Consider the following 25,863-nt stretch of genomic DNA (forward strand, 5'->3'; position numbering starts at 1 on the left):
TAGCATCCCACTAATCGGTACTTACCACGTTCCTATTCTTTTTTCAAAACGATGCTGGAGCCGAGCTCAACCCCCGTCGATAACAGAACAGGGGTCACAACACAACATCACAATGCTAGCAACATAACAATTACAAACCCTCATCAAAAACCACCATGTGAAGAGATGAAAACAGGTGTTGCTAATGACGATGTTGATTGGCTATTTCGTGGCAAATCGAAAAAGATTGTCAAGAAGTTGGCTTCCAATAATGAGCAACAGAAGGAGTCTAAAACTCATCAAGATCATGATAAACAAAAGGATATACAACAAAAGGGATCTTCATCGGAAAGGAAGAGATCACAAGAAGAAGCACCCGCTCAGCAAGGAAATGGCACCACTACTCAATCGCCAACGCAACAACAACAAAGAAGACGTTCAAGTGAACGGTCTCAAGAGGTACCTCCATCCAGTACATCAGCACACAAGACTAAATCAAATGAGATGGCTGCTGCGACAACAACCACTAAACCAGCCACATCAGCAGCATCTGCCTCATCTGTTACTACACCCCCTACTTCTCAACCGGAAAAGACGTCGAAATTAGACCGATTGATGGGACGATCTCGTTCTTCTTCGGCATCGTCTGTGCAACAATCAACAACACAGCATCCACCACCAACACCCCCATCGTCAACAATTTCCAGCAACAAAAGACGCAGCAGTAGTTTCAACTTTGTTCTGCCATCGCTAACTAGTGATTTGGTGTACAATGACCATGATGAAGCATTAATTTCACAGAAATCGGCTGGTTCGTCTTCATCCACACCACCTGCGGGATCTCCAGGCGTAACTCGATCCAATAGTGGGAAAAAGGGTTTATTTAGTTCCTTATCTTCTAAATTCAAGAGTCTGTCTTCGACATTACAGCAGCAGCAACAACAACAACAACAACAACAACAACAACAACAGCAACAATCATCAGCATCCCAACCACAAGCCCCTCGATCTCCAGCACAAGCTCCGGTATCACCTAAATTGAATCCAAGTTTGATTGGCTCAGGTGCTGGTCCCAAGAGACACGAAGATTTGATATCAATGACTGATAAATTGCCTGCAGGTATGGGCATTCCATCACGTCGAAGAAGTTCAAGCAATTCGAAATCTGGCACAGGTCTGCTTTTTAAAGATTCTTATCAGGATGAGAATCCAATAAGTTCCTCACCAAGTGAAAGTCGAGGAGGGTTTTTCAGAAGAAGATCTTCAGCAGCGCCACTTTCAAGAACTGCATCTGCTCCAACTACTAGACCGCAACGTATCGTACTAAACAAAAACAAGCATAGAAAGCCTATCCCCCTCAAAGATTTGAAAGATGTTAAGCTTCGTCGTGTTTCATTTGCTATTGACAAGTTGGAATACGATCCACAACAACAAATCCCATCCCGCAAACCGAAAAAGGGGAATGTCTTGATACCACAAGATCTCAATGCGCCTCCACCGCGATTATGCTTGGGAATAGCTTCGAGTGATGGCAATAAAGATGGTCAAGGACAGTCGACACCACAATATAGTGAGAGAGATGTGGCTATGGCTGTTGAAGCGCAAAAGAGGGCGCTAGCTGAGGCGGAAAAACATTCATACGAGGCCCATTTACAAGCCAAGAGGATTGCCCAAGAAGTGGCCAATTTCAAGCCATCAAAATCAAAATTGAAAAATGGTGATGTTGGCGAAACTATGGAGGATCAAGAAGAGGAAGAGGAGGAGATTGATGCCAAAGTCAGTCAACGGAAATTGGCAAATGATGCGCAAATTGACCAACCATTGCACATGCATGAACAACATTTTGATGACGAGCGCGAACAATTGAATAATGAAATGACATTGGAGACAATTTACACCAGGTGTTGCCATTTGAGAGAGATTTTACCCATACCTGCAACGTTGAAACAATTAAAGAACAAAGAAGCTCCATTGGAAGTTTTGAAAATGCTCAATCCGAAACCAACATTGATTGACGTTTTGTCATTTTCTGATTTTATTGCCATTACGCCAATCAATGCAGTGATTTTCGACAATGTCACCATGACGACGGAAATGTTGAAGATTATTCTTGGTTGCTTGTCACAAAATAAGGCATTGGAGAAACTTTCATTACGAAATGTGGCTATTGACAGTCATGGGTGGAAATTGCTATGTGCATTCCTAGCTTTGAACAAGACGGTCAAGAAGTTGGATATTTCACAGCAACGGATCAAATCAGATGCCAGTCCCAACTGTGTTCGAGGAAACTTGAATTGGAGGATATTCACTGATGCAATTGTGTACCGAGGTGGAATTGAAGAGTTGGTAATCAATGGGTGTAAATTGCCTGATAATGTGTTTAATGAGTTGATCAACAAAGCAGTCAAGATTGCCACCAGAAGATTGGGTGTTGCTTCAATGGAGATGAATTCGACAAAGGCACAGATCGTCGCCAATTATGTGAGTGACCCCAATGCAAACTGTGTTGGAGTTGATATTGCATTTAATGATCTAAGTCAAGGACAGCTTCGACCATTTATCGATGCATTCAACAGTGGGAATGATAAATTGATGTTTCTTTCGATCAATTCAACACATTTGACCAATGTTCAAGAAACTGCTGAGTTGTTAAAGAGTTTGATTAATGTAAAGATGTTGCGGTTTTTTGACATGAGTTCAATCCCTCAAGTATTTCCTGATATCATTGCATCATTGGCGGAGTATCTACCACAATATGGTAATTTGCGAAGATTACATTTAGATTTGAATGAATTGTCAGCGCAAGCAATTGGATCCATAGCCATGTTTTTGCACAAAGTCCCCAACTTGGTTCATTTATCACTACTAGGCAATCGCAATTTAAACCATTCAGCAGCGGCAACGTTATACGCAGCAGTTAAACAATCAACCACTTTATTCGCATTGGACTTGGATTATGACTTAGTCAGTGATGAATTATCACAACGAATTGCATTTTATCTCATGAGAAACATGGACATGTCTTTGAATACCCAGTACCCCATGACATCATTAAACAAAGAAGAGGATCTTATGTATGATGGATCGTTGTTGATGGAAACTGCTGAAAAATTGTTGAGTGAGAAGGACCACTCTGACCAACAACAAGATGATAAAATTCAGCAAATTGTGTCCAATGCTATGCTTGAGAGAACAAAAGCAATACGAAAAGAAATACACATGGCAATTGACAATTTGTTTGCCAAAAGAGCTAGTGGACAATTATCATTTGAAGGAAAAGAGAGTCTTGTTCGGTTTTGTTTACTAGATTCGTCATTGGAAAAGATATTGGACACGTTTGAAGAACACGCACGGAAAGTGACATCGACAGATGCGACATCCGAGCAACAACAACAACAACAACAACAACAACAACAACAACAACAACTGCAGCAACAACAACAATACTCACCACCAAGAAAGCATCAAACACCTGAAATCAAAGTCCATCTGGAGCCAGATTCATTGCATCAAAGCTCAACGGAGTTGATTAGTGCTGGTCCAATCTTATCCCCACGCGCATCAAATTTCCAACCCGTTACATCATATTTCTCCTCCAATGATGTCAATTTAACTCCTCATCAAGTTGTCGTTGAGTCCAATGATGAAGGTAGAGACGTTATAATTGACAAGATTACTGGGCGTCCAGTACTCATGCGATCAGCCAGTCAAAGTAGTCTTCATGCCAAACAACAAGAAATTGAAGAAGGAGAATTTCACAAGCTTGGGATATTTATGCAACTGAGAGAAAATCCAACAACTGAGCCTAGCGGTGGCAGTGCTGGTGCTGGTGGTAACAAAAGGGGACTTCCATTGTTGAATTCATTGCCCTCTGGCTCGGAATTGCGAGATGCAATAATTGCCGCCAAGGGTATTGAAAATGTCGATGATTTGATTGATAAGATTAATAACAATAAAATCGGTCTTGAGATATTGGATAAGAGAGATGAGGTGAAGGGTTTGGAACAACCAGTGCAACAACAGAAACCGCAGCAGCAGCAACAACTGGAGCAGCAGCAACCGCAGCAGCAACCGCAGCAGCAACCGCAGCAGCAGCAGCAGCAGCAGCAGCAGCAACAGCAACAACCACAGCAACACGATCCAGCCACTGCGTCAATGGGAGATGTAAGCTCGGAAGAGTCCAAAGATGAATCATTGAATCCGGTAGTTGATAAAGTATATGACAGGTTATTAAACGACGCCGAACGTGTTAGACAAAAGCATGAGGTACAACATTAGAGACAGAGGATACAAGCTTACAGATAAATATTATTTTTTTAAGAAATTGCTTCACTTTAAAGTAAAACCCCTAAATATCCTAGTTTTCAGCTTGGAATTCAGCAATCTTTTTAGCAACCTTAGCATCTCTTTCAGCCTTGGACAATTTAGTTTGTCTGTATTTCTTGGATTCAGCAGCATATTGTTCCTTGGTGAATTTCTTTTCAGTTGGCTTGAATGATGGATCTTCTCTGATTTTTTCATGAGCATTGGTGTAAATTTCTTCAACATCTTCAGCTTCAATTTCATCTTCAATATAGTTCTTGAACAAAGTTCTGTACTTTTCTTCATCATCATCCATCAATTCTTCCATGTATTCAGAAACGTGACCACCGAAAATGTATTTTCTCAACAATTCAGCATCCAATTCTTCAGCTTCGATATCCCAACCTGGGAATCTGTTTGGAGAGTGAGGAACGTACAATCCACCATCGGATGCACCTTTCAAAACACCAAAGACTCTAGCACCAGTAGTGGTTCTTTGTAAACCAATGTCCAAAAACACCTTAAATGGTCTTGGTCCATCTTCAACGGCTTCAGTCAATTCAAACTCACCTTCAACTTCTTCAACACCTTGGTAAGTTTCATCCAAACCCAATTTTTGCAAAGCTCTTCTGGCAACCAATAAACCAACAGCATAAGCGGCAGACCAGTTGGTCAAACCGTGCTTGATACCGTATCTTGGCAATTCGTGAGCATAAGCAGCAGTGAAGACAACATCACCGGTGATTTGAGCACTGACAATTTGAGCAATGATATCCTTGTTGGTGAATCTAACAACCAATCTGTACTTTGGGGTGTTGTACTTGGCCTTGTGTTGAGTAACCAATCTCTTTCTTTGGTAGTAGTCGGTTTTACCTTCTTGTCTTCTACGGAAAGGAGTTTGGAATCTGGAGTGGTAAGCAGATGATTTTTGAGTCTTTTGGAAAGGCATCTTGGTGTATAGGGCTTGTGGATGAAGAAAAGAGGAACTGAAAAATTTTTCAAAATTTCAAATGAAGAAAAAAAAAAAAAAAAAGTTTTTCTCAATGCAACTTTTCAGTCGTTTGTGCACGACCTTGAGAAAAGTTGAAAAATGTATGGTAGCGTTCGTGAAGCCCTAATTTTGGCAATACTGTAAAGTGTAGAAGCAAGAGACTCCATCTGATGATAGAGAAAAGGAAGCTCGGTAAGTATTGTGGTTTTTGATAAGGATGCTACGATTCTGTCAATAGAAGGCGGTATTCAAAAAGTATTTCCAGAACTTGTGGAGTGATGAAGCATACCGAGGCAGTGGTTTGAAGTATGGCAGGCTTAACAAATGTTCATGAAAGCTTCGTCTTAGTCGAAGAGATGTTTTAAACAAGTTGTTGAGTTCAGTTACGTGGTGTTCGACTTATAGAAGACATTTTGCTTTTTATTGTTATCTTGCAAATTTAAAAGAAACTCAATTGACAACATTATGATTATAGCGATGCAGGACTGGCCAACCTTTCATAAATGTACAAGTCTATCGTTCACTTCAAGTCTTTTTTTGCAGTGTGAACGGCTGTCCTGGGAAAGTGTATTCAAATTATTTACCCTAATTTTATATGTAATGCCTTTCATTTCCCTCATCAGACGCCAGCATCTTCCCGATACATGAAAGCTTATAGAACGAATAAGCAATCCACTCAATAAAGACGTAAACTGTGGCCCTCTATTTGTATTTTTTTTTAGGCGTTTTATAGTTGTTGCCTGGTGTTGATACCCGAGTTACAAAACTGTAGTTCTTCTTTTTTATTGACTTATTTGGTCCCAAGGGTGTATGAACAGATGAGATACTATTGATGCGACCTAGAAACGAGAACGCTACTACCAATTTAACTCAAAACATACGTAGTTGTAAACAACTCTAGTAACAAGGCTGAGCTCTTCAGTCGAACGGGATATATGAGTCCAAAAAGAGAACCTTGCAAGAACAACTTATTCAAAGAATTGTATCCATTGCCAGTATCCTACTCAATTTGGAACAGACGTAGTATAACCCAGCAAAGCGTTCTTACTTTTAATTTTCAATCCACTTTGAAAACTTGGAACCTGCCTTTCCAATCTTGCGTAAATGAAGCGTTTCGTTACTCAAAACCAAATTTATAAAATTTGTGTCACATTTAAGGATGTTGTGAAAATTTCAAATTACTGCAGTACTCTGAATGATGGACTCGTGATGCGATGCGTAAATTTCAGGACGAGCAACATATACGAGGGTTTGTTTAACTGAAAACATATCAACAAGTATTGAATTAGAAAAGATGGTTGCAAAGACTTTTTGTGGACGATTCTTGCCTGAAACCGAATAATTTGCATCGCATGTAAGTAGCGAAAGAAAATATTCCACTTTTGCTTATTGAGATACCAAATCGTATATGTAAAACACACTAAACTCACAGAAAGGAGACAGAATTATGACACGATAGATCTGAAACTGAGATCATGCACGTTCATTATGTAGATGTGACATTTCTTTTGTGACAAATACTGAAACGGAAAGTGGACTGCATCACCTCAAAGCTGATGAGTCCAAACTTTTTGCACAGTCATGTCATGCCGACCATTTTACTAGCCATTGATTCGACACTAGACAAGATCTCCATATCAAAAAATTAGGTGGTATACGTGGTTTGACTTCTTATCTTATTTGATTTTGGTTCAGAACTCACTTGCTTTTTGTTGCATACTTTCCCACAAGTCGTTTCCACTTCATAAAGTTCTGATGCGTTCTTCTGTTGACTTAGAAAAAAAAAAACGTTCTTCATAAAACTAACAAATTTTTTAAAGTTTTGGAATCTTTACAACTTTGTGAACAAAGTCCTCAAGAAATGATGATGATGATGTCACAAACCTTAAAAAATACAAAACAAGTAGCAGGGAAGGAGAAGGCGACGAATATGATTCCCGTGCTTTTGTTTCTTACTCCGCTTTTGGTCACGGGTGATATCTGGCCTAATTCGTCAAAAGGGGGACAGGACTTAGTAATGAACAAAGTCTCAACAATGGTTTCTACACGTCTCGTTTGTGATGTTATGGAATGATTTAATATCATGAGGCGATTGAAAATTATAATTCAGTTTGACTGTCATTATTATTTTCATCGGTACTTATTATATCACCGATAACGAACGAAAGAAAACTGTGAAGTTACGTACCTAGTTTATTGATACACGCGCCTCTCAATTGATACGAAAAGAGAGCAGCTATTAAAGCGCCTTGTGATAATCAATTGTGGATTGGTGATATCGTAGTAAGAAGAGGAAAAGAAAAAAACGGTATTATCTGGGGAAACTGTAGGGATATCACACTCAGTATTCCGAGTTGATATCTTTATATGCCATTATTATTATTATTATTATTATTATTATTATTATTATTGTTATCATCGTACACAACTCGAATGGGTGCTTTGTGCGTGACTACAAAGAATGTAGCCAATTCTCCTTTATCTGGGTGAGCTCACTTTTGCTGATAGCGTTTCAATCAATGGAAAAAACAGTGGGTGTGTACATCTTTTGCCCATCTTTGTATCCCTATATGCCATGAAATGAAACAAATTCGTAAATGTAAGATTTCCTGTTTCCAACAAAACAATAGCGTTTTGTACTACGACTCTCAAAACTGATGATAATGCTGCGTCGTAGTCTCGTACATCTTGTAACTTTTTTTCGGAATTCAGTTTTATCAACTTAGTTTATATGCAGTACTCTATGAATAGCATAAAATTACACAAAGGCACTCTCTTTTCTTTCTTTTTTTCTCTCTCTCTCCTATAGTTGCCACAAAATGTACATTATGCATTTCGCCTTTTTCAAAAAAAGCTACACAAAACCGAGTCCATTTATTGTTTTCCTCGTTTTTTAAAGTTGCATTTGAATTCTCTCTTCCCCCCCCCCCCCCCCTCCCCCTCTCTATCTCTTTTGCTTTCTTTTGAAGTATATATATTTAGAAGACAGAATCCGTGCTTTCTTGCCAAAGCGCTTTCAATTCGAAAACTATATCCACCCGCAACCTCAACATACCAAATTGCCAACTACAACACTTTTATTTCTATTATAGTTGCTGTCCGTCTTACTCAAAAAATTTACATACTGTTCTTACTACCTCACTGAGCCAAACTAAGCGCCATGTTACAATCACCATTTAATTTTGTTCCTAAAGACAAGAGGAAACGGTCTCTGAGCCCTACAGTTACAATGCAAAGACATACAGATGATATATCTAGCGCAGCCACTCCCAAATATTCCGAACGCAATAAGATGCTATTGTTACATACACCACCACCAAGTACTCACAAACACCATCATCTCCGGTCTAAAAAGCAAAAAGTTGGTGATGCTTGTGCAACAGTTACTGTTTCACACCCAGCACAAACGTTGTCGCCCACACCACTAAACTATGATATCAAGGGTCGTGAAAACAGTGGTACCCATACAGCACCATCCACTCCATCAATAGAAACTCATCAATATCAAGACCAGCAAGTTCACACACCACCACCAACAGCAGCCAAAATAAAACCATACATCAATAGAAACACAAGCTCAACCAGTCATCAACGCTCGTCGTCAATTGAAACCAAGTTGAAAATAATGCAACTAAAGATTGATAATCTCGAAGATTGCTCAGCCAGAGACGAGATACTGGACTTGTTACAATCAACAATTGACGAATTGAGTCAGAATGAAAGGGAGTTGCAATTACCAAGGCGGAAGTTTGATGAGTTTATGTTTGAGTCAAATGATCCAATGACTCCCATTAATCAAATTATGAGCAAAGACGATTCAGAGTTTAGTACGCCACCTCCGTTATATCATCAATCAGCAGCAGATTCAAAGCAGCTGGGAAATTACCTAAATTTGGATGATTATTGTATACCTTCGTTTGCTATATGATATAGAGCAAAGAAGCTCTCAACTTTGTCAACTGCTGCTGGCAGCAAAATATCATTGCAATTTGAGTTCTGCTCGAGATTGCATCAATGACAGTTGGTCTACTTTAAGCACTGAGCGCTGATTCACACAAATTGGGGTTTTGTTTGGTGCTTTCTTTGTTTTGTTTCGGCTACACATGATACAGTGTGTTTGGGGGTCAACTACTTTTTTTTTTCGGTATCTACTTATTTTATCCTGGGTTTCCTTTGTTTATTTCTTTGGCTTTTAGTTGGTTTGGTTGTTAACTTGTACTTTTATCATCTGTATTCTATATACAACAATATCAATGTAACATATTATTGAGAGCTAGTTTATAATATCACAGTCATTTGCGAAGGAATACCCTTTACTAGTTTAGCCCTTATTTCCGCTTGGGAAAAGAACTAGCAGAATTACATAGGCTGCGTGTATCTGAAACAATGCACGTTAGCTGTAACATGCAAGAATGCAAATTGTTGTTTATAGTTTTATAGCCTTTGGTTTTAAATTTTGGTTTTAGTTATTGGCTTTCACAAAAATATACACGTCTTTCCTCTTACACAAACCTTCGAAACAAAAAGCGCAATTCCGGCTTCAGATTCAGATTCAAAAACTACTTTATACACACATACACACATACACACATACACACATACACACAGAACGGTGTTTGCATATGCCGTGATTTTAACCAAATGTGAAAATTAGCGTTTAGCTACTAAGCTACACTCACCCATCGAAAATTGAGTTTCATTCATTCTCGTCCAGCTTTTTGTCGTCTAAATATGAAACCATACAAATACTAAGATACATTAAGCCCTTGTGGGATGTGGGCTTATTTTCGGGAACACTAAACAATAAGGTATTATATTCCGATCTTCTCTTCATTCGGCCAGAATAATGATGATCTATGAAAGTAAACAGTGACAGTAAAAGATATGTGCAATACACAATGTACAATGTACAATGTATAAAGTTTAACTCACTCCCATTTATTACCGATTAGGAAACATTATTACTTAAGCGATTCCCATCTGCACAATCTAAATTCAAAACTTGTCTCACTTTTCTCTCTCTCTCGTCAACACAACAATGCAGCTCATATAATGTTTGGCCAACCATTCCTTAATATATATAAATGCCGCTTGGTTGAGAGATTTACAAGACAGCCTACACATTTGTCATTGGCTGAAAAACACAATGGGCTTATTGCTTCTCCGTCAAATGTCGTAGAAAGATCCGCATTATGTTTCTAACAAACCCCTTTCAATTGTTTCTTTTCTCCTCTTCTTTTAACTTTGACAGTGACGATGATGCAGTTTTCCCTCCATCTCTTTGTGTGCATACAACAGATAGATCTGCATTTTAACGGAACTCCATTTTCATCACATAACCATTGCATTCGAGTTAATACTTTAACGCTTTGGGGGTTGACACTGCTTTGATTATTTTAGGAGCGACACTGTAAAGCAAAATGAAGCCACAAGTACTCTTGTGTCCAGATTATCTGTACGCCTTCTGTGCATCCTCGTCCACCATTATCTTTGAAATCTACTAGATCACGTAAGCTGATAAGCGGCTGTAATTTTCGTTGCCACGATATCGTAATGGGAAGATGCAAGAGTTGACATAGAAGCAACAGGAGTTGCGTTACGGAAATGTCAGGCATTGAACTGAAGGATGGGGAGGAAATACTAAATTTGTATTTTGGCACTGCCAGAGTAGGGATAACGGATACGCTGCTCACATGCATGTCACTAAATTATACACTCCATAGATTAGTGTTACCCAAATTGACAAGATAAAAAATGTGCTAGCCGTCCCTTTTGCACCCTTTCTTTTCGTCGCCGTATCAAGGGTTGCTTTCAAACAATTGCTTCAAATTCTCACGATTTACGTCTCTTTCACAAATCAATTGTTTGTGCTTCTCCAACACTGCATGCCAAATGTGTCAAGTGATCGAATTTTACCCAATCATTTCATCAATACATGTAACTTGCACTAATTGCATCTCAAGTGTTTGCCAAACTTGCAAGATATCCATCATTGACCGGCACACCAAACCGTGATCCAACTCTACTTTGAACATGGATTCAACAAGTGCTTTCATTTTACCAAGAATTGGATCAACAGCAACCACAACAAGATCGTCAATGATCTTTCTCGCAATAAACTTATCCTGAGTAAAAAAGTCACACCGTCAGGATCAGCAGTATATATTGGTAGATTCCAGTTTCGTTTTTTTGCAACACGATGGTTGATCAAGGCGTCAAACAAAAGAGTCTCGATGAAAAGCGGGTTATTTTCAATTGTTTCATCATCAATAGGATCCAACTGGAATTCTTCATTACCGAAAGTTGTGGTTGAGAATTCACTACGGAACGCATCCTTCTTCAATGAGAACGCATCTCTTTTGTAAGCAAATCAGCGGGTATCGCGACTTGCGTAGTGCTCATTGCACTAAGGACACATGTGGTTAGCCAAACAAGGTAGCATCAGTATTAATCGGTGAATAACATGCCATTTGTTGTGGGGTGAACCATCAATCGTTTGAGCATTCATGCGACCCTATAGAAAAAACGATGTCGTCACTCACAAGAAAAAAAATAACACAGGCAAACTCGTACTACTCACAATCTATGACAACGTTGATTCACTCCCTCACTCATCATGTCATCCTCTTCCTTCACTCAAATTAGGTCGCAAGCGCTCAACTTGGAGAAACAAACAGAATCGTTATTAGCCAAATACTCGCAGTTCCAAACCCAGTTATCACAATCATTGGAGAGCACTCCTGAGGAGGAATCAATTAAGCAACAAATCACCGATATATTATCCAAACGAGATGCCATCATTGCCAAACTCAACCGAATTAGTGAATCATCAACTACTGAATTGAGTACTTCGAAATTACAACAAATTACTCGTCACGAACAGATTTTACATGATCACAAAAATTCATTCAATCGTATTGATTCTACGCTAACTGAAGAACGAAATCGCAACAACTTGCTATTCACTGTGCAGTCAGATATTTCCAATCACAAGAGACGTAACGGTCCTGCGAACGCATTGGATACGGACCCTGATTCGTACATTCTTGAAGAAAGCCAACGTGCAGACAATGTCAATTCAATAGCTGATAGGTTGTTACAGAGTGCATACAATACTCGTGATGAGTTGGCTAACCAACGTCAGTACTTGCAAAATGCTCAACTGACGATATTGGGCACGATTCAAAGTGTTCCTGGTATAAATGTGCTTATTCTGAAGATTAACTCCAGGAGGAAAAGAGATACTTTGATCTTGGCCACTATCATTGCTGTATGTATATTGCTTTTATTCTTTGTATAGAAATAGCTCACATTACACATATTTGTATACTCTTGTGTTTCATATTTGGGTATGGATATGACACAAACTTTAATTTCAAGGCATGTTAAAAACTACATTTATATAATTTTTCAACAATTCTTAGAAAGAATGACTTCATTCGATAAAAAACCTAACCCTGAGACTCTACGAGATACCATGAAGCTTTACCACATTGTCCATTATGAATGATCAAGCTGAGAAACAAATACAGTTGATTAAATTGAAAAGAATTCAGGAGTTAAACAATCGACTCAAGGAGACATTGAAGAGAGAAAGAATACCAGCGTCGAAAGCTTGTGCCTTGTATGTAAACAGCAAGCCATAGAGTTTCATCAATATTCTAACTTCATTTCTAGGATTATTGCTTACGTTGAAGAGACTCCTGATTATCTAATCCCCTACAATTGGAAGTTACCCATCGATCAAAATAAATTTGCAAAATACAAGTCATTTAAACAAACACGTCAAGCTCAACAAAGTATTGGATGTTGTATAATTATGTAAACGTGAAACTGTACTAGAAATGAATGCGCTAAAAAATGTACTCGTAGATTGTCCTTTGTACTCTTTGCAGCTATTCGGCTATCCACCTCTTTGCAACTCTTCCTTCTCCACTTTCAACCCTTTTAAATGCAGCAAGCTCTCTCCCTTCAAAGTAGAGTCAGCTTCCTGCTCATCAGAACCACATCCACAATCATAATTTTCAAGAATCTTTGTACAATCATATTGTGGTTTCTTTAACCGATCATTGACTTTATTATGTATATCACACCCCCACAAAGCAGCCGTTTTACGGGACTTGGTTTGTGGTGGATATTTGTTCAATAATTGTTGGAAATGACGTGCACAGTCACCACAGGGGTAAACCTGAGCAAATAATTGAATATAGTTGCCCAAGGTTGTACGTTCATGAGTTGATGGTTCATCGGGGTATCTAGCTAAAATGGTATGGAACAAACGCCATGAAGCACGGCCCAATTCAGCTTTTAAAGTTTCGTTGGCCATTTTGGGCATAAATGCTTGTGCTACAATGACCTCGTCATCGTTGTTGATAGTTTGCGGTTGTTGTTTTTGTTCTGCTGGAAGAGCCCCTGCTTCATTTCCACTCGATGGTGGTTCCTCCAATGGTTCCTGTACTTGGTTACCCAGTTGAACCTGTCTTTGCAACAATGTGTCCAAGTTTGATTGCAATGTATCGGAATTTAAATTTATTGGCGATCTCACTTTACCTAGGGAAGATTCCAAATTTTGTGACGATGATGACATGAAATAGATCACACATATCAATGAGAGTAATGAAATTGTCGTAACTATGGGTCTTCTTGAATACTTTAGCATGGTAAGAATTTGTTGATTTAAGGGTTTCGTGTTTTGGGATCGGAATCTGGTTATGAAAGTGGAATGTCATGATATGATTTTTTTTTTTTTTTTTTGTGAAAAAGCTTCTTTACTAAATCCGGTAATTTTCAGCCATCTGTATGCGGCGGAGAATTACAACAGAGCTCGTACCTAGTTGCTAAATACATTCACAATCGGATTAATCTATTACACACAACTACTATCTCCTTAAATGGTCTTTTTGGTTGGTAGAGTGGCAGCGTCCAATACTCCAGGCAAAGGATCTGAACCAACGCTTGCCAACAATTTAATCCCCCCAATTAATGACAATACTAATGCAATAGTAGTCCAAAGAAACAAATTAGCAGGTACAGAAACATCCTTTTTACCGCAATCATAACCAACCCAAGTGGTAGTTTTTGATGTTGTTTTGTTGAAGCTAGGTTCACAAACACACCTCCATTGATCTTTATTCTGTTTGCATTCGCCATGTGCTGAACATTTATCAGTGGCAACTTCACATGCTTGCTTACTGGCGTATTTGAATGCAGATGTAGAAGCAGCTGATATCATTTGTGATTTCTTTTGCAAATGATTTTGCGGCTTGATGTTTGGCGATTCTATCACCAAGATATCGAAATAAACATTTAGTGATGCAAGTGTTTCTTCTAGTGAGTCAACAGCATGTTTGTACGTAGTAGAGTCAGCTCCAATCTTGTTTTTGATCGACGCTAAGGAAGTCATCTGAATGATGAATATTCCTCCACTGTATTTGGACACACTCTTTACATGGTCAAGCAAATGAACCAATGAGGATAACTCGTGCATGAATTTCTCTTCATTAGTAGGGCTATAGTTGAGTATTTGTTGCTTTAAACAGGCTTGATGGTGTTGCCAGATCTTGTCTCTTTGCTCATTAAAATACTTGAAATGATCCACAAGTCCATTATCCAAGCCAAAATGAATCAAGCCATCAGTTAACGGTTTTCTGTATTCCGAATACACTTTGAACCAATAGTCAACATATGATTGCAGTGATTTTGTTTCAAAACTTGGTTCAGTACTCAATTCCCCGCCAATGATATTGACAACCAATACAGGTTTGAATCGTATTTCAGGTAATCCTGACTTCTGCCTTGGTGACCATATGTAATCCAAGTTCTGGTTCACCAATGGTACCAATTTGTCATCGATAGTCACCCCTGTGATTTCTAGTTTTCTCAAAAAATTATCGAGGCAGAATTGTTCTTCTTTGTAGGAGAGGCCAGTTTTTGGTTCATCAACATTGCGAATCACTGGATAGTTTGAAGCGGGTGTTGGAGTAGAAGAGTCACTTCCTCCAAATGCTGTGCTTGCTACCAATGACCAGCTAATCGCATTTGAAAACTTCATGGTGATTGTGGGTACAGAGTGGATCTACTTGGCGGTGTTTTTGGTTGGTGAGTTTTTTTTCCCTTTTCTTTGCTGGACACATAAAATGATATGAATTATATGCAGGATAATACATATGAATAAGCTATCATCAGCATTGAAGTAATGCCTACGGAAGAGGTGCCAATGCATTCGTTATCGACGATAAATAGTTACAAATTCAATAAATAGCCACCATGCTAAAAAGTTTCATCCAAAGTTATCGTTGGCGATTGAGGATACTCATCCAGCTTGATTTGCGCCGGTGATTGCAACACTCCATGCTTCTCAGTCTTTCCAGTGTCATTATCATCACCAGTTTTCACCTTCAAGCTGGGTCTAAACAATGTCTTTGTCGATCTTCTTCTTAATACAGGCAGCAGTTGTGCCGACAGCAGCGGGGCCAAATCATCTTGTCTTGGTGATGCCATTGGTGATAATGACCCTGGACTCTTTGACCTTCTTTCTTGATCCAGTTGCTGCTGCTGCTCTAGCTCATCTTCCTTCAATTCATTTAATTGCTCGTCACTATTGTAATCCCTCAAATCTATGCCCAATTTTGATAAATCCGACAATACATTGAATTGCGCTGGTGCTGGTTCAACATACTCCAATACATTTGATTCATTGTTTGGATCATTATGGAAAGTTCTGAAATTCGCCAAACTCTTTGTCACATTCAAGTTTGAGTTTGGCGAATTCATTTCTTGTATTTGATCTTGTGACTTTGATCGTTGTAATAAATTTTCTTGCAATGATAACTTAAGGTAATCGTATGGTTTCAATACTCCGCGTAAATAAGTCAAAGTTTGACTTGCAATCTGTTCATCATTGAAAATGATTATGATGCGATTCAAGAATGGTAAAACGGACCAATATGTAATATGATTTAAGATTTTGTCATCTTTGTTCAACACTGATAATTTGATTTGATCCACCAATGATATGGTTTTGGAAACGAGTTTTGGCTTGGTCGAGTTGCCTTCTGGCTTAACAAAGTCCTCCTTGGCAAAATTGGATATAATGATGGAAGTCTTGGGGGAAGGAGATGATCGGGACAATGAAGATGATCTTGAAAGTGACATACTGGTAGTAATTGTAGTAGTTTGATTGAGCTGAAGGTTGATGAAATGTGAATATGTACTGGCTAAGAAGCTTTCTTTCGACTTTAGCTCGACTTAGGTAGGTATCGGATCCGCCTTTGGTAGAAAAAAACTCGCCACGAACTTGAATTGGGTGAATTTCTATGCAGGTTGATTAAACCCGGGGCGAGGCGTAGACTTGGTGCTACCAGATTTGAAATCATGTATGGAATGTCGTATCAGAGAAAAGAAGTTTAATGACACATAATGAATGATAGACAACCTCTGGCACATAGCCCTTGAGTAGAAGCAAGCGGTCACATCAACCGGAAAGAGCACCCGGAGAAACACTGCCTTCACACACTCCCACAATGACTACTGTAATCACTCAAACCCAACCACTTGACGACTCCGACTTTATCATCAAAGGTCAATTAGTCGATACATACACACGATGCATTCACTATCATTCACAATTGGACATTATTGCCCTTAGATTCAAGTGTTGTCCAAATACATTCTACCCATGTTTTAAATGCCATGATGAATTAAACAATCACCAGATAGACAAGTTTCATGTTAGAGATCAATACAAGGTGGTTATTTGTGGTGATTGTTTGGGTCAATTAACAGCTAATGAGTACTTGAATAGTGGTTCAGTTTGTCCACGGTGCCAAGCTGAGTTCAACCCAGGTTGTTCTCTGCATTATAAGTTGTACTTTGATTTTTAAGCTAAGACGAGGCGAGGCGATATTTGAACAGCCAAGGCTATGAGGTTGGAATTCAAGGCAGTGCTGGTGATGGCGATGTTATAGCTAAGTTCTTTGGGAGCATCGAATGACGTATTATTGTGATGTTGGAAGTTGTCAACTGTAGAGTTAGCACGAGGAACTAAGTGCGGAAACTCACATTTATTCAAGAGGATATAAGAAAAAAGGAGTAGGAAGCTAATTCTTGGTCGGTGGAAGAAAGTTTGGAAGCTGAGAACAGGAGTTTCAAAATTTGGTATTCAATGAGCGATATAGTCTTTTCTTTGCCGCTGTTCGACCAATAGTTTTCAAAAATATGACGCTGTTCAGTTGCTTGGAATTTGAATTTGTTCTTGTCGCTTTAACTAAAAGCTACTGCAAAACCTCCAATTACTTAGAGGCTATGCTTGAGTACGAAGCTCTGCCCCGCAATTTTCTTTCTTCAACTGATAAACCAAGGAAATCTTCAGATCGAGCAGGTCTTGTTTTAAATCTACGCTTGCTGCGGATGAATCAAATTAGCAATCAGAAGAAAGGCAGTTTTTAACAAATAGGGTTCATGATTGATTGCTTTGGCATGTAACTTGAAGATAAGAACAATGAAGAAGGTGAAAATTTGTCAATCGACACAAAGGCAGGTTCCTTTCTCTATATTGCTTGACAATCAAATTTCTGTTGAACATAGATGGATAAGGGGATAAGTAATGGTGCATATTATGGTGGCTATGGGTCTTATGGAGCTTTTATATTTAATTTGTCAGCGGGATTGTCTCAAAGTCATCTCGGTAATTGTTGCAAACAAGTCAAGAAGGGTGACGTCGTTACAGCTAATAGAAGAGAATGGGAGGGGAGCAACACTTTTGTCATTGATGATAACTGCTGCTCTGCTTCAAAAGAAGTAAGTAGAATGTTTTCAATGACAAGAAGAAAGACTAGAGTTACAAAATAGTTTGTGATTGCTTTCTGTTAATATAGAGTCTTAAAGAAAGTAGATTGTTTGTAGAGATTGAACTGGGGAACGCAAAGTGTCTCATTAATATGTTAGACTGGCTGGATTGTTGATCTTTTGGAGATTGTACTGATATAAAGTTCTTGGTTCAAAAAGCTATAAAATAGAGCTAGATTTTTCCAAAGAAATCTCCTTCTCTCCCATCACAATGAAGATATGTTAGCTACTTCAATATGGCGTGATACATTTTTTCTCCTTCCCTCTCTTTACTCACCTCTCCCTATTGTGATCACTAAAGAACAAGTCAAGATGATGAGTAGCACAATACAGATATACGGCTTTAATGGGGCTAAAACTAACTTGTTACCCTTTTTTTTTTTTTTGGGTTTCTTCGGAGTTATTGCACAATCTTAAAAGCGAATATCCGAAAAAGAAAAAAAAAAAAAATTACGAAAAAAATTTTTTTTTCTCGGATATTTGTAAAAATCGGATTTTAGGGGTTTAAAGTTGCGGAAATGGATAGGTTTACTAATCCATTATACATATACATATAATGACAGTTGAAGATTTAGACGTTACACATTAGTCATGGACAATGTTTTGACTATTTGACAGTTTATCGGACTTCAGAATAAAAGTTACCATCCGAGCTAAGGATGTGTCTGCTGCATTTAAAGATAGAAACGTGGGTATGTTGTGAAGACTATGTCTATTGTGAATTTCATTCATCGTAACTACTATTGTCAAAAGTAGCCGGTGTGTAGTAAACATCAATAACCGAGTTTGAGAAATTACATCCGATTTGGTAGAATTTTGTGCAATGTCATTTGTGCATTTGTGTATCTTGCGACATCGCAAAGAAAGTATGTGTAAATGTAACCGTGTATAATGATTTGCGTATGTAGTGGGTACATACTGCATTGGGGAACACTTAATCTATGAGAGATTTATTCCAATTTCAAACTATGTATATGCGCTATATACATGTATAGACAATATTGGTTTACCTCGGATTTCCATGGGGGGGGGGGGGAGAGAGAGGAACCGATGATAATAGGAGGAAGACAAAGATATATATGCATGTACTCAAAGAACAATGACGAGACTGCGTGGTTTTATCCTTTCTTTTAAGCCATAATAAGGGGAATAAGAAAGTAGAGAGAGAGTAAGAAGAATGATGAGGTTATGGGTGTTATTATGCACATAATTGAAAACTGATTATGGGAAAATATGTGGGTTCCCGAACAGTAAAAAAATATCATAAGACTCGGACCCGGGAGGTGGAAATAGAGGAGAAGAATAGACAATGATATAAGAGAGAGAGAGAGAGAGAGAGCTAGAGAGTGTGTGCATGCCTAGCCTGTATCGGTGCACTCGGACTCGGTTTGAGAGTAAGATATTTAGGAGGTATGCATATGTGAGACAATAAAGAGTGGGATATATATGATGATCTATCCTCGATTCTATTCTGTTCCGGGAGCCGTACATTCGCAACACTGTAAAATGACAGGGTTCCGAAAGATGATAATGGCCGTGTTGTTGTTGTTGTTGTTTAGAATTTATGAGAAAGAGAAGGAAAAAGTGTGCTTCGTGTTTCTTTGCTCTTTCTAGTCTATTCTTGTTTCCTTCTTCTGTTCTAGCAATTATATGTATGAGTAGTAGAACGGTGTGTATACTACCAGGAGTAGGATGATGTGATTAGGTCTAAGGACTATTCGGATCAAAAGGGAAGGCTACTAATTGCTCTTCTCTTGGAACTGGCACACACTCTGTCCAATGCAGTCTAGAACCGCAAGATTAAAACCTCCTATTCTTCTTGAGTTGCACAAAACAGTTTAGTGATTTTATTTTTTTAATTTTTTTTTCTTTACTTTTTATTTTTTACTTTTTATTATTTATTTTTTATCGCCGAGTTATTTAATTCTCAATTAGTCAGAGGATATAATGACATCAATATAGTTTGTACTATAATATACGTAACCTTTGTGGATACATGTATATATAAATCAACATTAGAATCCACCCCCCCTCCATTTCTCTCCATATCTTGATCTCAAAACATCTTCTGTCACGTTCGCCCATTGGCAAACAACATCAACGATTTTGCCCACCCCAATACCAAATATAGTGTTACAATGACAACCGCCACTCCTAAAGTGTCACCCCCACACATGTCTTTTGCTCAGACATATATTCTTGCCAGTAAAGTAAGACTGAAATTGACTAAAGAAGCAGCATCACCCAAGTCTTCATTGCGTAACTTGGTGGTTCAAGCCAATATGTTAGATAATTTGATGGATTATATTACTGAAGAAACCGAACGAAGAAACAACTACAATCAAGACAGCCACAACAATAGCAACTACAACCGAGACAGCCATAGCCACAACTACAACAGTACTCAACAAAACCAACGCGGTGAAGGGGATAGGCATGTACAGTTTGATGTTCCTGCTGAATCCAATCATGGCAAATCAAGTCATTCTGATGAGGAAGTTTCATCTACTGCTGGATCATTATACAAGACTTCAATCACTGAATATGAACTTGATTCTGACTCTGACTCTGATTCAGACTCAGACTACGAAGAAGAGGAAGACTACTACGACGATTATGAAGAACAAGAATACGAAGGAGATGTTAGTGATGAAATCAAACAGTTGAATGGTGCTATTCACGAACATGCAACAATGAGTCCACATATAACCACCGAGGAAGTTACTGAGTCTGACTCCGAAGAGGAAGAGGAGGAGGAAGATGATTACTACATCTATTCCGATTCGGAAATTGAAGAAGATGTAGCTACACAAGCCAAAAAGATTCCAAGAACTGTCATCATGAACACTACCACTTCGTTACCAACTACACCCAGTTACAAGTCATTACCATTCATAAACTCGTCATCATCAACCACACCAACAATCATCGAAGAAGATGAAGAAGAGGAAGAGGAAGATGCTGCTACTGATATTGAAGATTCTGATGATGAAGGTACAATCATTTGCGAGTCTGCTCAACAACAACAACAGCAACAAGAGCAAGCCAATGCTCACATGCCTCATCATCATCATGACATGCCGGAGTTGTGCAATACAAATTCATTAACTGATGATGAGTACGACGACGATGATGAATACATACTGCCTAATCACAATTACAATCACCACCATAATCACAATTCACATTATAAATATCCCAGCAAAACACTACAATTGCCAACTACTGCTACTACTACCACCATGAGTTTATTCCAACACGAAAACATTTCCTTGGAACAAGTTTGCTAAACCTTGACGATTGATGATGATGATTTACGATTACGACGATGATGATTGCTTTATAAATTGTTAATAGAATTAAATACCCAATTTTATACTATATATATATATATACATGTAGAATACAGACTGGAATGTAGTTTGAAATTCTCTTTCTCAAGAGTGGTGAGAGTTTTAAACGTCACCAAACCCCACCCCTGTCCCGCCACTTTTTGTTCTTATGTCATTTGATTACATCATGATTTTGTAATTGTCTCACCTTTACAAGTGACGTAATTTAAGGTTCACGTTTATTATAACTCAGCATTGTGGTTACTACATCATACATTCTACGTATGATATAATACCATGAAAGATAGTACGTATGGCCATCGAACTCACTTAGTCAATTCCGAACTCCGTTCAAGTCAAAGTAAAAATAAGGTAAAATTTTTATACATTTATATTACACTCTTGATACTATGCTCCATAGTTCTACGAATGGATGGAACGAGTGTACAAATCCAAGCAAAGCCTTTCAAGTGATCTGGATTTCCATCGTACCCAAAGAAGGGCAACCGTAAAACTTCTTTCGATCTTGGTTGCCAATTTTCTTTCACGCTTTCCATATGCACGTGACATTATAAATCCGAATACAAATCCGGTTAACTCCTTTTCCTTATTTTTTCTCGGTCGTCTTCTAAAACATAACATATTTCCTAACTCCGTGTTCTCTTTTTTATTAAAAAAAACAAAAACTTTGAGAATAGGAGAGCAAAAAGAAATGTTTTTTTTTTTTTTTTAATCTCGGGATTTTACAACAACAAGTCTGTTTTGACAACCGAAGAGGGAAGATAGAAAAGGGGGTCTTACTCATAGATACGTGTCAGTATCATGAAGTTACAAGTCTTAATCAAATCGGTTATAAAATAAAAAAAAACGTACCCACCACTTTCACAGACTTTACTTGCCCCACAAGGACTGCCCCCACACCCCCCTTTTATTCTCGAGCCAAACATATCCTTTACAAACGTTTTCGTAAAGTATTGGATGTCAAAATAGGAAGGTCGACCTTTCTCTCACAAATCTTGGCAACGGCTTAAACCATAAACATGTAGCTCACAATGTACGAAGAGAGATTTTCTTTTTTTCTTTTTATTTTTTTTTTTATTGCCGATGGTTTGTATACTTGATGGGCCACGACAACTTCTGCATATTGGTGGAACTCAATGATATTTCCTATTGGAGATAAAATCATCAAAGTGTTGAAAAGACTTTCCAGAAAGACGGCAACCAAACCATACTTCCTAGTTTTTATCGTTACTCTTTAGACTAAAGTGAGAAACCCCGCTAGTTTGCATGTACCTAATCCTTTCTCTAACCAAAATTACCCCGGCTTTACTTTACTTTTTGGAAAATATCCTAACCTTCCCCCATCACTGCATCAACTATTATTACTAGAAATAAATGACCACGCTTTACCTTCCACTATCCATGTTATGCGTATTTAGTCTGTACATTGGTGCTCAAGTTTCTGTTAGTAATACATAATAGAAAACCTGTATACACCAAGTTCTCTTTTCCAAATAATGGTTATGAACGCAAGATCTTCGGACACAATAAAGGAGACGAAAGAAAAGAGAGAATATGGAAATCTGGTCATCCTACGTGATTCCTGGCAAGTAGGGGGTCAGCAGAAACAATGAAAAGGAGTGCACAATAAAGAGGTTAACACAAACCGCTGGTGGTCGAGTATCACAAGGAGAACGACGAATCATAGCTAGTTCTAGGTCAAGAAGTAAATACCGAAATGCGCGTACACTTATTGTCATCTTTACCCCGGATTTCAAATTTTAGACTTTTTTGCTTCTTTATTTTTGAACAATACACAGTGATTGAGATCGGGTCAATAATGATACATGAATTTATCCTCTTTCTTTTTTTTTTTACAACCGATGATGCCCGTTTCGGCCTAGAAAGTGCCATTTTCCAAAATATTTTTTGCGCTTTTATGTGATGTTTTTGACGTGTTCTTATTTCGACAAAGAAGAGTGGGCTCCTTTCAGATCCATTTCAATTCGATGAGGAATATCTTGTACACTGATGACCCGGGTTGCGAAACTATGATCATAATCACAGGAGCTTAATCTCCTCCCTTTTTCAACTTCTTCCCTCCCTGCGTTACAACTCGTATACATTCAGCCTGTTTCATTTCCACTACCATGCTTTTGCTGCCCTCTCTATTCTCTACTAGTTTTCTTGAAACTTCATTTAATGTTCTACAAAATAAATCAAATTGTAAAAGTTTTCAATCAATTACGTAGCTCTATAATCATACAATACGACATAGAGTAACTATTGATTCTACATTGTGTTATAAAAATTTTACCATTTAACATTAAAAGCAAACAGCTTTTGGGTATTACACAATTAAAGCAAGTTTAAAACTCTTCTTTACTCAATCTGTCACAGTGCTAGTAAGGGTGAAAGTTGAGGTAACTTCAACAACATCAGTTTCAAATACGGTAACCGTCTTGATGAGTCCATGGGTTGATGCACCATCAGTTGCCTTTGAAGCGGATGATGGCGTGCTCATTGATGGAACAGTTGCTGATGGCATGGGAATCGTTGATGAAGTTGCAGTAGTACTGACTGAATAAGACGTCGCTGGTGGCTTGTCAATACCTGGAATACCTGGAACTGATTTACATGGTTTACACTCTGGTGGGATTCCAGAATTTGGTGGTGGGCCATTGTATTGCACTGCACCCAAGTAGATTTGGGGGATCTCTCTACTGGTGTCACTAACAATTTGAAATTTGGTTGGGTCATAACCTGTACCAATTTCAAAGTTTTGCGTGTACAACCCCACGTACAAGGTCAAGATACCATCTCTAGCATTGTAGGCAAATGGAGCTCTTCCGGGAACTGATGATGACAAAGTAGCAGTTAAACCAATCTTGTTTGCTTCACCAGCAGTGGTTCCGAAACCTCTCACGTGGAAAGTTTGAGGATTATCAATTGATCCAACAGCCATGATTGAAGTTTCACCACCAATCAAGTAAAAAATTTGGTCTTCTGAGATTTGCAAAGCTGTGTTTTGCAAATAGAACGATGATTGACCTTGAGCGGTGAAACAACCGGCTCCCAAGACACCAGCAAGTTGATGCCAGTCTTGATTAGTAAAACATATTTGACCATTGTTTATGAATGTTTTTGCATCAGCACCTAACAAAACATAACTGTCACTCTTCATCAGCTGATAGAAATTAAGTGAGCCGGTGTTGTGGAAATCGGGTGTTTTGATAGTACTAACAACAGACCCTTCACCCGATGCAGAGTAAAACAAGTCACCATTGTTTTCAAACTTGTTACCAATGATATTGAATGCGTAACCTGGAGCACCCTTAATTGCATTGAATGAGACAACACCATTGTTGACAAATTCATAAATGGTGTCATACAAAGTAGCAGACAAAGCAACATTTGATGTAACACTGGAAACATAAAGACCAGCATTTGAATCAACTTGAATATTTCCATGGAAATCTGAAGCAGCATTGTTGATGATAGACCAAAGTGCTCCAGAATGAATGTGGACATCACCCTGACCAACATTTTGAGTACCCCAATCAATAGTGTTACCACCTTGGAAATCTCTACCCCATGCGGTAGCAACCAATAACCACAACAAGACCTGAGCTTTTAATAACATTTTAGTGATTTGGAATTGACTAGCTTGCTGAGAGTGAACGAGTGAATAGCAAGTTTGAGATGTGACTTGGTTGTTGTTCTCAGTATAATCCTGTTTTTCAAATTTTAGGAACCCTTAGGAATATTGTATGGCTATTTATACACTTTCCAGAACCATGTTGAGGCCATATTGGGCACTCGTGGCACTGCTGTTGCACCACTTTATCGTAAGTTTTTGTAGTGCCCGATGAACAAGTGCACTAAGCTATACTCTCTATGCAAACTGCTAGGGAAGAAAAACCAACAACCTTATGCAATGCATGGATTAATTTGGGATGTCAGATGTATCTTGTAGGGTCTTTAAAAATTTACTTGCCATGGAAGAAAGTCACGTTCGTCATACCTTCAGTTTGGTCAATATTTAAACTGAACATAGTAGCACATACACTCAGTCAATGGAGTGTAGTGGTTTCTGGGGGCCAGTATCCAACTGAAGGAAACCTTTAAAGGAACAAGCTTTCCGCATCTAACGTGAACCCATTTTCAACTGCAAGTGTACGCCCAAACTTTTTATGCATCGTCTTTCCCCAATTCTTCGTCTTAATAAAATTCGTAGATAGTTGCCGCTAAAATATCCATTGACCTAACCGATAAGCTTGAGCCAAGAAATTATCAACTCGTATCAAAGACTAATGGCCATGGGGTGTCAAAGGTACATGTCACAACTAGTCATCCTTCTTTTGCAACCGCTTCATCTGTTCCTCATCTCTATGATTTCTTTTCTTTTTTTTT

General features: G+C 38.5%; 11 protein-coding genes across 11 annotated transcripts; 6 read left to right on the top strand and 5 right to left on the bottom strand. All coding sequences in view use genetic code 12, as the record gives it.

Moving 5' to 3' along the window:
* Positions 1–51: 51 nt before the first annotated feature.
* On the top strand, positions 52–4,257 carry LPI9 (protein phosphatase regulator; the record flags this gene model as incomplete). Its single annotated transcript, XM_036812024.1, has 1 exon — positions 52–4,257. One exon carries the CDS (start codon positions 52–54, stop codon positions 4,255–4,257), a length of 4,206 nt encoding a protein of 1,401 aa, XP_036668402.1.
* Positions 4,258–4,336: 79 nt separating this feature from the next.
* On the bottom strand, positions 4,337–5,230 carry RPL5 (60S ribosomal protein uL18; the record flags this gene model as incomplete). Its single annotated transcript, XM_036812025.1, has 1 exon — positions 4,337–5,230. The coding sequence occupies one exon, from the start codon at positions 5,228–5,230 to the stop codon at positions 4,337–4,339; it is 894 nt and encodes a 297-aa protein (XP_036668403.1).
* Positions 5,231–8,432: 3,202 nt separating this feature from the next.
* Positions 8,433–9,200, top strand: CPAR2_702570 (uncharacterized protein; the record flags this gene model as incomplete). The annotated part of the gene is made up of 1 exon (XM_036812026.1): positions 8,433–9,200. The coding sequence occupies one exon, from the start codon at positions 8,433–8,435 to the stop codon at positions 9,198–9,200; it is 768 nt and encodes a 255-aa protein (XP_036668404.1).
* Positions 9,201–11,888: 2,688 nt separating this feature from the next.
* CPAR2_702580 (uncharacterized protein) lies at positions 11,889–12,572 on the top strand (the record flags this gene model as incomplete). The annotated part of the gene is made up of 1 exon (XM_036812027.1): positions 11,889–12,572. One exon carries the CDS (start codon positions 11,889–11,891, stop codon positions 12,570–12,572), a length of 684 nt encoding a protein of 227 aa, XP_036668405.1.
* Positions 12,573–12,774: 202 nt separating this feature from the next.
* Positions 12,775–13,097, top strand: STE18 (Ste18p; the record flags this gene model as incomplete). The annotated part of the gene is made up of 2 exons (XM_036812028.1): positions 12,775–12,896; positions 12,950–13,097. 2 exons carry the CDS (start codon positions 12,775–12,777, stop codon positions 13,095–13,097), a joined length of 270 nt encoding a protein of 89 aa, XP_036668406.1.
* A 78-nt stretch (positions 13,098–13,175) lies between these two features.
* Positions 13,176–13,931, bottom strand: CPAR2_702600 (flavin-linked sulfhydryl oxidase; the record flags this gene model as incomplete). Its single annotated transcript, XM_036812029.1, has 1 exon — positions 13,176–13,931. One exon carries the CDS (start codon positions 13,929–13,931, stop codon positions 13,176–13,178), a length of 756 nt encoding a protein of 251 aa, XP_036668407.1.
* A 228-nt stretch (positions 13,932–14,159) lies between these two features.
* CPAR2_702610 (uncharacterized protein) lies at positions 14,160–15,323 on the bottom strand (the record flags this gene model as incomplete). The annotated part of the gene is made up of 1 exon (XM_036812030.1): positions 14,160–15,323. One exon carries the CDS (start codon positions 15,321–15,323, stop codon positions 14,160–14,162), a length of 1,164 nt encoding a protein of 387 aa, XP_036668408.1.
* A 218-nt stretch (positions 15,324–15,541) lies between these two features.
* Positions 15,542–16,426, bottom strand: CPAR2_702620 (uncharacterized protein; the record flags this gene model as incomplete). Its single annotated transcript, XM_036812031.1, has 1 exon — positions 15,542–16,426. The coding sequence occupies one exon, from the start codon at positions 16,424–16,426 to the stop codon at positions 15,542–15,544; it is 885 nt and encodes a 294-aa protein (XP_036668409.1).
* A 368-nt stretch (positions 16,427–16,794) lies between these two features.
* On the top strand, positions 16,795–17,154 carry CPAR2_702630 (uncharacterized protein; the record flags this gene model as incomplete). Its single annotated transcript, XM_036812032.1, has 1 exon — positions 16,795–17,154. One exon carries the CDS (start codon positions 16,795–16,797, stop codon positions 17,152–17,154), a length of 360 nt encoding a protein of 119 aa, XP_036668410.1.
* Positions 17,155–20,256: 3,102 nt separating this feature from the next.
* CPAR2_702640 (uncharacterized protein) lies at positions 20,257–21,408 on the top strand (the record flags this gene model as incomplete). Its single annotated transcript, XM_036812033.1, has 1 exon — positions 20,257–21,408. The coding sequence occupies one exon, from the start codon at positions 20,257–20,259 to the stop codon at positions 21,406–21,408; it is 1,152 nt and encodes a 383-aa protein (XP_036668411.1).
* Positions 21,409–23,836: 2,428 nt separating this feature from the next.
* On the bottom strand, positions 23,837–25,093 carry CPAR2_702650 (uncharacterized protein; the record flags this gene model as incomplete). The annotated part of the gene is made up of 1 exon (XM_036812035.1): positions 23,837–25,093. One exon carries the CDS (start codon positions 25,091–25,093, stop codon positions 23,837–23,839), a length of 1,257 nt encoding a protein of 418 aa, XP_036668412.1.
* Positions 25,094–25,863: the final 770 nt, after the last annotated feature.

The sequence above is a fragment of the Candida parapsilosis genome, contig 006110, assembly GCF_000182765.1.
Source record: "Candida parapsilosis strain CDC317 annotated contig 006110".
Taxonomy (NCBI): domain Eukaryota; kingdom Fungi; phylum Ascomycota; class Pichiomycetes; order Serinales; family Debaryomycetaceae; genus Lodderomyces; species Lodderomyces parapsilosis.